Source organism: Mus pahari, chromosome 19 (genome assembly GCF_900095145.1).
Source record: "Mus pahari chromosome 19, PAHARI_EIJ_v1.1, whole genome shotgun sequence".
Taxonomy (NCBI): Eukaryota; Metazoa; Chordata; class Mammalia; order Rodentia; family Muridae; genus Mus; species Mus pahari.
In genome coordinates, this window is record NC_034608.1 from 40,093,810 (window position 1) to 40,109,468 (window position 15,659).

Genomic DNA, 15,659 nt, shown 5'->3' on the forward strand with positions numbered 1-15,659 from the left:
AGGCAGGCAGGCAGGCAGGCAGGCAGGCAGACGGACAGGCAGGCAGGCAGGCAAGCAGGCAGGCAGGCAGGCAGGCATGCAGGCTGGCTGGCTGGCTGGCTGGCGGGCTGGCTGGCAGATAGACAGACAAAGAGTCATCATCTTGCTATGCAGACTGTAAACTCAGTCCCACTACCATCTCCCGAGTTTAGTTTTAACATTTAAATAAAAAATGAGTTCCCTCTCTGCTGTTCATATTCATCTTGAATCCCTGAATTGATGGGACTATAGACACACGCTGCTATAGATCCGTCTCTGTCTCTCTGCCTCTGTCTGTTTCTCTCTCACACATACAGATGTCATTTTGAAACAGCCTAATCAAGTCGAACATTAACCTTTTTCTCCTAGAAGTTAATCTCACATATATGCGCTTAGCAATCCAGGATTCACATGAAGACGAACATACTCACAGGATGCTTGAGTGTGCAGAGCTCATATAAGACACAGCCAAGAGACCAGATGTCCCTGGAAAAGAGAAAGCTCTTTTACATGGCCAGAAAATGGTGGCGACTGTCGGTAGAACTCTTTACTTCTTGTATAGCTGTGTGTGGGTATGGGTCGGAACATTGGTTTACAGGTGCTTTCAAATACATTATCAATTCTAAGGCCAGAAGACAGGCTGAAGACATCCAGAGGGAAGGAAGCAATGGTGGACATACTCAGCACACAATGTCTACATTTGCACTCTGTCCCCAGGGAAGGCTTTGCCGTGCCTCTGAAGCTCACCCCAGCGGAAGGCCTTGGCATCCTTCCATGGGCTTAGGGCTCTGCAGCAGGGGCTCTCAACCCGTGGACCACAATCCTCTGACAAACCGTCATCTCCATAAATATTTGCATTATGATTTATATAACAGTAGCAAGATTACGCTTATGAAGTGCAATGAAAATGATTTTACAGTTGGGGGTCCTCATGACATGAGGAGCTGTAGTGTGAGGGGATGCAGTATTAGGAAGGTTGAGAGCTACGGCTCCAGGGTCTTTGGCATGGCTGGCAGCTCAGGTCAAGGCACACATATTCCCGATGGGCTTGGTTCGCTCTCAACAGAAGATCATCTCTCCCACTCCCAGCCTTCCTCCATTGCCTGTAGTTTTTTGTGTAGAGAGCTGAACCCTCAGAAGCTTTCCCCCTCCCCAGCCCCACCCCCGACCACATTACTATGTCTGCTTGTGTCAGGTTTGGGCAGTCATGTTCGTGACACTTGGGTGGGTGTACCTTCTGACACTCCTAGGGGACACAATCTTAGTTGTGTGTCTCTGTGTGTCTGTGTATGTATGTACAAGTGAGTGCAAGCACCCATGGAGGCTAGTGGTGTCAGATCCCCTGGAGCTGGAGCTGCAGGTGGTTGTGAGCCACCAGACACATGGCTGTAAATTGAACTTGGGTCCTCTGCAAGAGTGGTCTGAGCTCTAACCACTTAGCCATCTCTCCAGCCCTAATAATGCTACTCTTTGTCTTTTTCTTTTCTTTCTTTTTTTTTTTAATATCTTTAAATAAAGAGAAATTGCTTTGTCTTAAGTCCAAAGGCTTCAGGGAATATTATTAGTCACAGTTTGTTGCTGGAATTCACAAGAAGAAAAAGAAAAGGCACCAGGACCAGGGGAAAAGAGATTAGAACATCAGTCTCTACAGTTCAGTGTCATCCACCAGATTTGACCGATATTCTCCAACCAAGAGCAGCTCACGTTTTATTGTTGTAGGGTCTGTTCTGACAGATCTCTGGGGACAGGTAGTAAGGTGTCCCAGCACATGTTTGAGCGAGTTCCATGGAGCTAGGAAATTAGAACAAATAAAAAAGCATATTTAATTACTGAGAAAGGCAAGGAAAATTGTAAACATGAATAACAAAATTGCATTCACACACATATTAGAAGAAAGTAAGACGTTTCATATGAACCACAGACTAGCAAAGACAATAAGTTTTTACCCTTACAATTCAACCCCTAATCTTGTCTAATAATGCGTGCCTTTAATCCCAACACTTGGGAGGCAGAAGCAGGCAGAACTCTGTGAGCCGAAAGCCGGATCTCTCTATATAGTGAGTTAGTTCCAGAACAGTCAGGGATATATAGAGAGGTCCTTGTCTCAAAAACAATACAAAAGCAACCCCTAAAATGTATATATACACACATATGTAAACACACACATGTACATATAGGAAGAGAGAGACAAAGACACATACATACATACACAGACAGACAGACAGACAGAGCAAGAAAGCCACAGATGGTAGCCCATGAATTGATGCTTCTAATACTATGGAAGTAAAGGCATAAGGATAAGAAGATCGAGGCCGGCCTCAGCTACATTACAAGTTAAAGCATAACTTGGTTTACATTAGACCCCAAATATATCGCACAAATATACGCAGACTAAAAAGGTGGTTAAAAGCCCTTGTTCTCACAGAGGACTTAGGTTCAGGTCTCAGCACTCAACATCATGGCTTACAATCATCTCTAACTCCAGTCCCAGAGGATCCAATGCCCTATTCTGACTTCCACAGGCACCAGATATGCATATAGCATACATACATACAGGCATGCAAGCAAAATACTCATACAGATAAAATAAATGAATCTATTAAAATATATTAAAATCTGTACACATATATTGTTGTGGTTTGTATAGGCTTGGCCCAGGGAACAGCACTATTAGAGGGTGTGGCCCTGTAGAAGAAGGTATGGCCTTGGTGCAGTAGGTCCCTGTGGGTGTAGGCTTCTTAAAACCCTCACCCTAGCTGCCTGGAAGCCAGTCTTCTGCTAGCAGCCTTCAGATGAAGATGTAGAACTCTCAGCTCCTCCTGCACCATGCCTGCCTGGACACTGCCATGTTCCTGCCTTGATGATAATGGACTGAACCTCTGAACCAGTAAGCCAGCCCCAATTAAATGTTGTCCCTGTAAGAGTTGCCTGGGTCATGATGTCTCTTCACAGAAGTAAAACCCTAAGACAAATACACAAATATGTCTATATTTTTTTTAACGTAAACACATCCTATAGCTAGGTATGTGAATGAGTGGTAGAGTGATTGTCCTGAGCCATAGCACAGGAAAGAAGTAATAAGAATACCAACAAAAATAATAGCAGTAGTAGTAATAATTACATTATATTATGACTTAAAGATTCCACAGGGAACATAATTGTTATTTGTAAATCTCTAAGATATAACAAGATTTCTGTTTTTCTAGCTATGAGTGTAAAGCAGTTCTATGTCTTAAAATTTGGAAAATACAAAAACAAATTAGGTTGGGGGGGTAGTTCAGTGGTAGAGCACTTGTGTATCGTGTGAAAGGCCAGAGAATTAGACCCCAGCACCATCAAGGAAAAAAATTTGGATGAATAAAAAAATTAAGTCACCCAGAGTCTGAGTATCCCAAAAACCTATTGCTAAACTAGATACATCCTGCCCCCCACAACCTGTTTCCACACATAGGTTTTGTGTGGCTGTCATCCTGCAGTTTCTGTAATTCAGAATTCCACTCTGCTTAAGTCACATAGCAAAATATTTCCTTGTCACACTAAAGGTCCATAAAACCAAGTGGGATTTTTTTTTTGTACAGTCTAATATATTTAGGAATGTGGTTTTGCTAGGCTTTAGAACATCCCCACCATTTGGTTAGTCACAATTTATCTTGATAATACTTTCATCATTTCTATGCATGTGTGCATATTTGTGAATCTGTGTGTACATGCATGTACATGTGTGTGCACATGTGTGCATGTGTGAGCACACATATGTGCATGTGTGAGAGGGTTACCACACCCTGAAGCTGGGGTTACAGGAGGTGGTGAGATCCCAGAAGTGGGTGCTGGGAACGAAACTCAAGTTCTCTGCAAGAGGAGCAAGTACTCTTAACGCCCCAATTTATTTCTCAAACCCAAACCTCCAGAATTGGAACTGCAGACAGTCAAATGATTTAATGCATTCATAGTCACCTGAAATTGTGGAGATAATGAAACTTTTACTGTTAATTCATGATGCCTCAAAACAAACACTTGGTCGATTTCGAGGAGAAGGAAAACTGAAAATTTACAAGTACTCACTTATTCAGTGATCTTGCTGTTCCAAAGTCCCCAAGCTTTGCAACCATTCCATTCTTGCTAAGAAAAATATTCTAAGAGTGAAGAAAAAATGTATTTAAAAAAAGAATAAGATTGACTGTGTCTGAGGTCATCTGTATGAGCTCTTACCTGAGATTTTATGTCCCTGTGTAAAATCTTCCTGTCGTGAATATGCTTCAGTCCTAGAGAAATCTGTACAAACCAACTCAGGATCTGCAGAGGGGGACAGAAGGAATACAGTCCGCTGGTCACCAACACACAAAAGCTTTATGATGACACACACAAAAGAGGAATAATGATAGAAGTGGAGCTAGTGGCTATAACACATTATTTCCACTTTATACCCCAGAATGTAATATGCATATTGTATCCCATTTTATATCCCATTTATGTCCCAGAAAGGTGCTTCAGACATAATGGTTATCAAAGTGAAATATTTATATATTAATATTTTTAATATTAATATTTTCTCCAGTAAAAGATAGGAGTCTCTCTCTCTCTCTCTCTCTCTCTCTCTCTCTCTCTCTCTCTCTCTCTCTCTCTCTCTCTCTCTCTCTCTCTCTCTCTCTTTCGATAGGGTTTTATTTTGCAGTCCTGAATGGCTTGGAATTACATGTTGGCCTCTAACTCACAGAAACCTGCCTGCCTCTACCAGCATGCCCAGTCGTGGCTTTGTTTGTTAGTTGGTTGATCTGTTTTTTGTTTTGTTTTTGTTTTTGTTTTGTTCTTCATGGGATTTCCTAGTACAAGCACACTCCTTATCACTGTCCCTGTGGCCCCTCTTCACACTGGCAGCTCTGGGCTTTTCTTTAAACGGATACAGGTATCCAGGACAGAGACAGATTGCTGGCCAGGCAATAGGGAAGCTTGCAGCAACTTTCAATGAACCGGGAAAAGAAAGCCATGCCCCCCAAAAGAAAGAACTTTAACACAAGCAATTATGCTTACACACACTCATTACTCAATTATGAATTACACATTCATACATACCTTCATACACACATTCACCTTTTTGTTGGGCCTAGCAATCTGTCTCATCAACTTACATACTTACACACACACACACACACACACACACACACACACACACTTATACTTACATATGCATATATACATATTTGGTGGATGGGGCAAAAGCCCAGGCACCAGGACAGAAAGAACTCACTCATTCTGGATGAAAAAATAAGCTTCAGCCTTTATTGCATAGAGAAAGAAAAGGCTAAATGAAAGAAACCCACATCTATAAGAAAAAAGCCCTGGCCTTGTCAGTAAGAAGAAGCCAGCCTCACTTATATTCTGCTATGTCTGCCGTCACGTCTGCCTCTAATTTGCTTCTACTCTGCTTTTCTTCTCCTTCTTCCCTTATTGTCACTGGTCCGAGTTTTTGTACTGTTTTAGGAGAATAGATCAAATGGTATTCCAAGCATCCATTTTTCTTCTTCAAAGGTTCACAACAATTTCAAACATAAATTCAAATCATAAACTGAATAAGAAGTAACATGTTTACTTTGTTTCTCTTTGCTTACAAGATGTTTACATGCATTTCCACTAAGACTAGTTATCTATCTAAACATTATCTGCCACTAGCTCCACCAGTTCAATAAAAGCTTAAAACTATAATTCTAAGTTAGCACGTTTCTGTCAAGAGGCGTATCATCTGCCTAGTGTCTCATTAGTATTAAAGTTTTGTATGGATAAATCCAGCCAATATTTATATTCTGCACTTGTACCTACAATAAACCATTCATTCCCAGTTATAGCTTTTAGTTATCCGATAGTAGTTTTGCAGCCTAAAGGAATGTTTTTCTTAATTGTAAATCTGTTGCATGCCTGCTTTCTATCTTATTGCAATTAACTCATGACGCATGAAGGATTAGAGAGCCCTCATTGCAGCCCTTTTATGGGAATTTTTATAGAATCATTATTAAGAATTAAGAAATCTATTTGTCTACATAGCACTGCTACAAAATGAATTTGTTGATATGCAGAAAATGCCCAGGAATTGTTGTTACTAATTTAATAATGACAGGAAAGGTATATCAGCTGCGAAAATCAATCCTGAGACAAGACTGCTGAAAGCCTTCCCATTCAGAATTATCCACTGCAGCCATGCAGTACGGTGATGTGCCATCTCCAGAACGTCACTTGTATGCTTTTAGCTTTCTGAGATGGCTCCTAGCATGTTTACTTATGTGTGGTTGTCAACTGTTAAGTCATTGATAAGTCATCCCCAGTCCTCATAACCACATAGGCTAGGCAGAGTTAGGGACTGGGAGGGAGGGATACATCTCCCTAGAAGGGGAAATGCAATAGATAGTTATGGATGGTTGGGGGTGTGTGTGCTGCAATGGGAAGATAAAGTGGGGAGGGGGAGGTAAGAGGGGAAGGGATAGACTAGAGAGGAGGACAGCTAAAATGAAGGCCCATTGCGGGGGATATGTGGAATCCTAATACAGAAGTAGCTTCCTAAAATATATACATATATGAAAGCAATGTAAATGGAGCCATAGAACAATAGGGGAAAGAACCTCAATGAGATTTCTCTCATCAAATGAAGCTTCTAGCGCATCTGAGTTGTTTGCCAAAGGTGCACCATGGAAACCCCCAAACAACCCAGGCTATTGCCAAGGCTATTGGTTGCTCTCTGTAAACTGATTGCAAGGCCCTATTGCAGAACTCAACACCTATACAAACGCGTTGTACATGGAAAACTTGAGTTGGTCCTATCACCCTTCTATCTACAAGGGTGACCCAACTGCAAAAGATGCTGTACAAATAGTGGCACAAAGCTTCTGGGAGTAACCAACCAATATCTGATTTAAGGCCCACTCCGTGCGATGGAAGCCATCTTCAGTGCTGCTTGGATGACCAAGTACCTCGAATGGATAGGCCAGGGATGTAGGAGAAAACCCAAATACTACTGTGCTGCTAAAGGAATCGAGTAATGAAATGACTCTCAGTGACATTCTGCTGTACTCGAAGATCAGTTTCTTCCTCGGCCACCATTGCAGAAGCTCCCCTCCGCAGCAGAAGGGAATAAATACAGAGATGATTTCCACAGAGATTTCCACAGAGATTTCCACAGCCAGACAGTGCACAGAGAGGAAGAGACTTTCAAACCCTCCATCCTAAACAGGGTGCCTCTACCGAATCCTAAGCGAAGGTTCTGTGCACCGTGTGCACTGCGTATCAGATGCCGGGCTCTGTGCCCCGAGATCAGGTTGCAGTCTGGATAAGGACATTGTGTTGATTGATGTGCTGGACAGAATGCTCCATAATAATCTCTGATTGGGTAACAAAAGGCTGGAGCCTGTGACTGGGCAGGAGAGAGAGGAAGGCAGGACTTGAGACGGAGTGGAGAGTCTCAGGTAGGGAAGAAGAGAGGAGGTTGAAGAAGAGCATCACCATGAGGCAGGATGGACCATGAGCATGTGGCCAAGAGAAGCTCGCCCTGTGGATACACACAGAACAGAGCAAGTATAGGCAGGAGTCAAACTGTAAGCAACTGTGGTCGGGATGTAGGTTAGAATAGCTCAGAACCTGCCCAGCACAGTGCCAGCGCCTTGTAAATAAAACACCAGGTTTCTGTGTCTTTTATTCGGAAGCCGAACAGGATAGAGTGGGGCAGAAACCCACCATAAAAATACTTCAACACAGCAGGACCAGTGCACAGATGAACTCACAGAGACTGTGCGAGACACAGGACCTGTACAGGTCTAAACTAGATGGGATCCCAGTATTGAGAGGGGAAGTGGACAGAAGCCTCCATCCCTGACCCAGAAGCTGTCTCCAGTTGATAACCACTTGTAAATGAAAAATTAATTTTCTCTAATGGGGTCTCACTGGGGAAACAAACCACTCTTAAGGGCGGGTCCCATGGACAACACAAAACTAACTTAATGTTATGCGTGGGAGGGTCTTTGTCTCGTGGTTTTTTGTTTGTTTGTTTGTTTGTTTGTTTTACCTTACAGGTCCTTTGCATACATATTTTTTGGTTGTGAGCCTAACCTTTAACAGCGGAGTCAGCTCCCTAGCCCAAATGTGAAACATTTTAAAGCTACATTATTAGTTAGACGTGAGAAGAGTCTTGCACACGTGCCGAGGTGAGTGTGGCAGTCAGAGGACAGCTTGCAGGAGCTGGTTCTTCCCTCTACCATATGGGTTCTGGGAACTGAACTAGGTCGTCAGCCTTGATAGCAAGTGCCTCTACCCACTGAGCCATCTTTCCAGCCCCATCTGATAGTTAATTATTTTTATTATATATATATTTTTTTATTTTACATATGTGAATGTTTTGTCTGTCTGTCTGTAAACATGCGCACACCTGGTGTCTGTGAAAGTCAGAAGAGGGCACTGGGCTACCTAAAACTAAAGTTATAGATGGTAGTGAGCCACACCACGTATGTGCTGGAACCCAACCTAGGTCTTCTGGCAGAATAACAAGAATAATGGGTACTCTTGACACCCCGAGCCGTCTCCCCAGCCCCAGCCTCATGCTTCTTTTGGAAATGAAGTTCCTCCTACATGAGATACAAAGGCAAGAGATGCTTTCTCGAGAAAACATATTCTCAAAAATAGACTCTATTTCAATTCAACCGCCAAAAAAATATTCACAATTCTATGATTCTTATTTTTCTACCAGAAACATGCTTTGCATAGCCTAGTACGTAGCACGTTGTAAATTTAATACCCCACGAACATTAGAAGGAGAGTTACCTGGTCCTCACTGAACAACACTCCCTGCTGCCTCTGGATCCTTTGCATGAGATCCCCTCCGTCACAGTATTCCATGACGATAAACAGCCTGCTGTTCTCTGCAAGAAAACAACATCAGTGGCTGCTGGGAGCTTTTAGATATCATCAATCATTCGCCTTTCAAAACCTAGATGTGAAGACCACAACAGAAAAACGCAGTGCACAATAGTGGGGATGGCCCTACGATAGACTGGGTTCACATCCCACAGTACCACTAAGATGAACTCGGTTCTCATCCCACAGTACCACTAAAATGGACTGGGTTCTCATCCCACAGTACCACTAAGATAGACTGATTTCTCATTTCACAGGACCACTAAGATGGACTGGGTTTCCATCCCACAGTACCCTTACATTTCCTTTTAGCTCGTTTTGCCTCGTTAAACTTTAATAAAAGGCTATATTTCTATGTAGCCCAGAAAGTTAATGTCAGTTGTCAGTCTGACAGGATCTAGAATTGCTTGGGAGACAAACCTTCTGTGAGAGTTTCTGATCTGGATTAATTAAAGAGAGAAGATCCAAGCTCAGTGTAGATGGCACCATCCCAAGGGGGTGGAATCCTTAATGGGAAGAGAGAGTTGAGCACAGAGAGAGATGGTCTGAAGCCATTAAATAAGTAGCATTTGTTTCTGCAGTCACAGAAAAGAAGCTTAACAGTGCGGAGACTTTTGTTTACTGTGTTTGACATCTAGAGCTCCTGGTTTAGACCATGCTTAGCACCTAAGAGTTAATGTTTACTGATGGAATTCATTTTGCCATAGGAAAACATCACTAAAGTCACCTTATTTTTCTTACTCTGCTTCAAATTCATAAAAACTCTCATCCTTCATACTAGACAGTTAATTTTGAGTAAACCAAAAGGGTTATCTGGGAGGGCCTGACCTGATCACATGATTTATGTCCATCTGAGTCTGGAGGTCAGAGAGAGAAGTGGTTCTAGATTTCCAGCTCCATTTCCTGGCCATGTGGCTAAGCACAAAGCTTTACCTCTCCGGGTAGAGAGTGGCCCCTAGTTAACAGCTAGCAAGAAGATGGAAACAAACATCAGACCATGATTCTTTCAGCGGGAGATGAGCTGTTGTGGGTCCAGGAGAGCTTGTATTTAGAGGTTCTCATAGTTAGGTACCTCCAGGCTCCGAGGCCCTTGGCTAAGCCTGTGCTTTAAGCACCAACAAACTGCCAAGCAATGTACAGGGGCAAAAAGGTCATCTATACTCGAGTGGTCTTAGCTGTATAACTGTATCTATTGTAAAATGTACCTTCCACATTCCATCTTACATGGAATAAACATATACTCCAGTCTACTAAAATGGTCCAGTTCATCCACTCATCCAGCAACTGTATATTGAGCATCTACTCTCTGCCACATGTAGAGGACTAACGTGTATATAAAAGTCCCTAAATTCATTAAATTGATGTTTCTCTCTGTGTGTGTGTGTGTGAGAGAGAGAGAGAGAGAGAGAGAGAGAGAGAGAGACAGACAGACAGACAGACAGACAGACAGACAGAGACAGAGACAGAGATAGAGACCTTGTACATGCTACACAAATTATTCTACCACTGAGTTGTATTCTCAACCCCTAAGTTTTCTGTCTGAAGAAAAAAATTAGACAAATGTACAATAATGTATATTAATAAAGAGCCACACACATTAGCAGAAATGTACCCTGGGGAGCTATTTAAGGCACGGGGCTTGGGAAAGTCTGAGGGTGAGAATTCAGCTAGACAAAGGACTTCAACAATAACGCAAATGACGAGGAAGAAAAAGATGGGAACGGTGGACAGAAAGACGTGTGGTACATTATTCCCTGACCACCGTTAAACATTATTCAGAGCTCAGGGTGTAATTCAACAACACAGTAACCCGAGGCCAGCCTGGGACATGGAAGACCTCATCTCAAAAGACAAACCTCACCTGATGGGAAACAGAGACCATTTCACTAGAAAGGAAAACGAACATACTTATAAAATAATACACAACTCTTGGGGACACCGCTTTTCTAAAGATTTTGAGTTGATTAGGATGCCTTAGTGATAGAGACATCTAACCTTGAAACGAGCTGAAGAAGGTTACGATATAGGGATGCTTCATCCTAGCCAGAAGAATCACTTCATTCTTTGAAGCCTCTTTTTCCTGGAAGGGCATCAGAGTTACACTGAGAGACAGCATGCTTTGTACAGGTAACTTGCTTACAGAGACACGAGTCCTGCTCACTCCTGTCTGAAACCCCCCAAGATGCTACTGGTTTTAATGTCACTTCTAAAACTTATCTCTTGAAGGCAGGGCCACCATGGAATGAGCACAGTGCCTCATATCCATCAGTTTGTCAGTGATAATTATAGTCAAGAAAATGGATAACCCTGGGGAAATGTTATCATACTAAAAGTTAGAAACTGGTTGCACTTGATGGATGACTGTATTCCCAGATATCCAGAGACAGATCATCCTGGGCAACATAGTGAGGTCCACTGACAGGACCCTGATATAGCTGCCTCCTGTGAGGCTATGCCAGTGCCTGGCAAATACAGAAGTGGATGCTCACAGTCATCTATTGGATGGAGCACAGGGTCCCCAGTGAAGGACCTAGAGAAAGTACCCAAGGAACTGAAGGGGTCTGCAGCCCTATAGGAGGAACAACAATATGAACTAACCAGTACCCCCAGAGCTCCCTGGGACTAAACCACCAATCAAAGAAAACACATGGTAAGACTTGTATCTCTAGCTGCATATGTAGCAGAGGATGGCCTAGTCAGTCATCAATGGGAGGAGAGACCCTGGGTCCTGTGAAGGTTCTAAGCCCCAGTATAGGGGAATGCCAGGTTCAGGAAGCATGAGTGGGTGGGTTGGGGAGCAGGGGGAGGGGGGAGGGAATAGGGGATTTTTGGAAGGAAAACTAGGAAAGAGGATAACATTTGAAATGAAAATGAAGAAAATATCTAATAAAAATACAAAAGAAGAAGAAGAGGAGGAGGAGGAAAAGGAAGAAGAAAAAGAAGAAGTAAATACAAGGGCTAGAGAAATGGCTCAGTGGTTAAGAGCACCAACTGCTCTTCCAGAGGTCCTGAGTTCAATTCCCAGCAACCACCACATGATGGCTCACAGCCATCTGAAATGGGGTCTGGTGCCCTCTTCAAGTGTGTCTAAAGACAGCAATGGTGGTGTACTCATATGCATAAAATAAATAAAAATAAATATTTTAAAAAGAAGATGTAAATGCAAATTATAAATAAATTAGTAAATATATATATATATATATATATATATATATATATATATATATATATGGTTTTTCGAGACAGGGTTTCTCTGTGTAGCCTGGCTGTCCTGGAACTCACTCTGTAGACCAGGCTGACCGCGAACTCAGAAATCCGCCTGCCTCTGCCTCCCAAGTGCTGGGATTAAAGGTGTGCGCCACCACGCCCGGGTAGTAACTATATTTTTAATCATTCTCTAAGCATCTGTGACTTACTTTATCCTCCAGCATCAGGAAATTCTTCCTAAAACCTAACATTCCAAGAGCAATCACTGCTGAGGGAGAAATGGTCCTTTGCTACAAAAGCAAAACTCCTCAGTCTTCATTTTAAGAAATAAGCCATACATGCCTGTATGTTCAGTTGTCTGAGGCAGGAGGATTCTGAATTACAATAGGAAATCCTGCCTCAAAAGAAAAACCAAAACTGGTTTCTTGGGGCCGGTAAGAGGGCTTAGCATGTAAAGGTACTTGCCGCCAAATCCAGTGAGCTAAGTTCAATCCCTGGACCCCACGTGTCACATGGTGGATGGAAAGAACCGATGCCCGCAAGTAATGTGGTGTATCGCACATGCATGCATATGCACACAGCAAGTGAATGAGTAAATGTAAAAAGAAAACAACCCTACAATTTAATTTTAGTTTTGCAATTTATTATTCTATTTGTCATCCAATAATAGTACTTTTTAATTGCTTTGGTGCCTATGCATATACCCCATTTCTGTCTCCCTCCCCTCCCCTCTCTGTCTCTCTGGAAGGGGTGTGCCTCTCTAGTAACTCAAGGGTGTAACTCAGGCTGGCCTAGCCAGGAACTGATGGTTCTCTTGTTTTATCCTCCAGAGTGCTGGATTACCTTTCTCCTTTCTCCCTAACAGCCTCCTTCTGTGTGTGTGTGTGTGTGTGTGTGTGTGTGTGTGAGAGAGAGAGAGAGAGAGAGAGAGAGAGAGAGAGAGAGAGAGAGAAAGCAGAGGGAGGGTGTCTTAGTTAGGGTTTACTGTTGTGAAGAGACAATTCTTATAAAGGACAATATTTGATTGGGGCTGGCTTACAGGTTCAGAGTTCAGTCCATTATCATCAAGGTGGGAACATGGCAGCATCTAAGAAGTTCAGGAGGAGCTGAGAGTTTTGCATCTTCATCTGAAGGCTGCTAGGACAATACTGGCTTCCAGGCAGCTAGGATGGGGGTATTAAAGCCCACACTCACAGTAACATACCTACTCCAACAAAGCCACACCTCCTAATAGTGCCGCCCCCTGGGCTATCAAAGCATCACAGAAAGAAAATGAGAACATGAAGTTAGGTAAGGGGCATGCGGACAAATCCTTTGTTCAGTGGGAGGAGAGGAGGCCACGAGAATGAATGCCATACATGTTCCTGGGAGGGTTTCAAGGGGGTGAAAGAAGAGAGCGTCAGGTGAACTTGAAAATGCACAACTGGAAAAAAAAGGTATTTGCTTTCAGGCTATAGCAAGATTACAGGGGCCACACATCTGCTCAGAGGAGAAGAAGAAGGGGGTAAGGGAAGGACTGTGGGAGGAGGCGACCGGGAAGCGGACAGTGAGCAGGATTTAAAGTGAATAAGTAAAAATAAATAAATAAACAAACAGAAAAAATATGGGGGCTGGAGGGACTTCCAATGCCGTCTGACCTCTGCAGGTGCTTGCAGTCACAAAGTGGCACACGCATATACACAAAATGAATTAAATAAATAGATAGATAGATAGATAGATAGATAGATAGATAGATAGATAGAATTTAAAGCTAGATATATCACTTAAAATTATCTAAGCTTAACTTTACCTTGGTCAAACTGATCTCTTTTATAACACAGTGAATGCTTTCTGATTTATCTTTAGCCAAGTACACCTTTCCAAAGGTGCCTTCCCCAATGATCTTAATCAGGTCAAAGTTGTCCATGGCGCCAAGGCGTCAGAGCTTCCTAAAAATGAAGAACAAACCTTTACTGCACATGACAACTAGCCAGCAGAAGAGGGTTGAAAAGCAAAGGAACTGTTTGCTAAAACTTTCCACCCAGCTTTTCAGACACACTCAAGGAACTTCCTTCTGGTCACAGGTAACGCTGCGCAAAGGGGTTTAGATCTGTGGATTTCAAGGTCACGCTGGATTGTAGCTCAGCTCTGTGATCTTAGACAACTCACCATCTTACAAAGTCTTTCTTCTCTAGCTTCTGAAATGGAAAATTACTTGTGTTTGAAGGAAAGGCATGTCGGTTGTCCCGGGTGGGTGGTTTTCTAAAAAGCAGGAAGTCTGACACAAGCACAGTTCAGGTCTTAGTGGGGACGTGGTGCCCTCTACAGGGAAGCCTGGGAACTCTGTTGGTGTCTGGGGTTCTACACCATGGTATTTAAGATATAGTTAGGGTCTTAAGTACTACCTATGCCATTCAAAAGTCGTTGGTCGCACACAACAAGGAATCACCGAAAACTCTCTGCATACACTTATGTAAAGGAAAACCTAATTTGTAATCACCTGCTTCTAGAACCAAACTATCACATCTATCTAAGAGGGATTAACTGGATTAACTGGATTTCCTAGGAATATAAACCAAGGCTTGATTGGGTCTGGAGATTCTCCAACGAATTGCGCCCCAATCTGGAAAAACACCCTGTCTACTGGCTGTAGGGCTGCAGTCAGTGCGAGATCCAGAGTTCTAGCAACCGCGGTCAGGTGACTGTCCTGGCAACGGGCTCCAGGAGTTTACAGGCGGACTATGCACGCCATTGTAGGCTGCTTCTCTGTTTCCCTTTTATGCCACAGTTAGGGCATAAAGGTTTTTTATTTTGCTATCCTGGGAAGCGAACCCAGGACTGCATACATGCAGGGTAAGCATTCTTCCACTGAGCTTTATCCTTTTGGGAGACTATTGTTGAAACAGGTCTAAGCTGTTCACGTAGGCCTTGAGTTTGTCACCCTCCTGCCGCAGGCACAATGCAGACTTCTAAAACCTGGGGTGGTCTACTGGGCAGGTTGTTTTCCTATCATTTCAAGTCGGGTACTTCTAGATTGTCAGCACAGGAGAAAGCCAGAATGTGGGCGGGGGACCAGCGTTCAGAACTTTGCTAGCTTGTGCGTTGTCATGGAAACCGACGCACCCCAGTGAACCCGGCTTCCTAGCTGCCGCCCTGTCTACTACTGCCTGGATTCCCATTTCTCTCCCCGCAGCTTCTAGGGGCCCGCGACGGCTCCGGAAAAATGAACACATTGGGCTCCACTTACCTGCTCAGCGGGCTTTAAGCGGTGAGCTTGGTAATGTCTCCAACCGCTAAGCCTTCCAGACGCAGGAGCAGGGCCATCCCCGCCCGGGGGACCGGGAGGGGGAAATGGGCGGAGTAGTGGGCGGGAGCAGAGGAGAACCCCAGGGCTCATTTCCAGGTGCCCCGGGTCTTCCCGCTCCTCCGCTATATAATAAGTGAGTCTGAGCGGGGCAAGCACACTTTTATTGGTCTGGGAGTTGGCAACCTGTAGCTTCCCGTCAGGGGGTGCTGGAGGAGGCGGGGCAAAGTCTGAGAAAGTTTTGTAGTGGAGAGTAGGGAAC

General features: G+C 43.5%; 1 protein-coding gene across 3 annotated transcripts in view; it reads right to left on the bottom strand.

Annotated features, from left to right (window-relative positions):
• Nek5 (NIMA related kinase 5) overlaps window positions 1–15,416 on the bottom strand; it is a 48,275-nt gene extending 32,859 nt beyond the window's left edge. For 2 of the 3 annotated variants that reach the window (XM_021219641.2, XM_021219640.1), the window contains exons 1-8: window positions 15,341–15,416; window positions 13,904–14,042; window positions 10,903–10,987; window positions 8,815–8,912; window positions 4,228–4,311; window positions 4,081–4,151; window positions 1,723–1,809; window positions 450–504 (exon numbers count right to left, since the gene is read on the bottom strand). In XM_021219641.2, the coding sequence (XP_021075300.1) occupies window positions 450–504; window positions 1,723–1,809; window positions 4,081–4,151; window positions 4,228–4,311; window positions 8,815–8,912; window positions 10,903–10,987; window positions 13,904–14,020 (597 nt within the window). In that variant the 5' untranslated portion in view covers window positions 14,021–14,042; window positions 15,341–15,416. Of the gene's footprint in view, window positions 1–449; window positions 505–1,722; window positions 1,810–4,080; window positions 4,152–4,227; window positions 4,312–8,814; window positions 8,913–10,902; window positions 10,988–13,903; window positions 14,043–14,262; window positions 14,351–15,340 lie in introns of those variants that run through there. The other variant, XM_029532019.1, reaches the window with a different exon arrangement.
• Window positions 15,417–15,659: the final 243 nt, after the last annotated feature.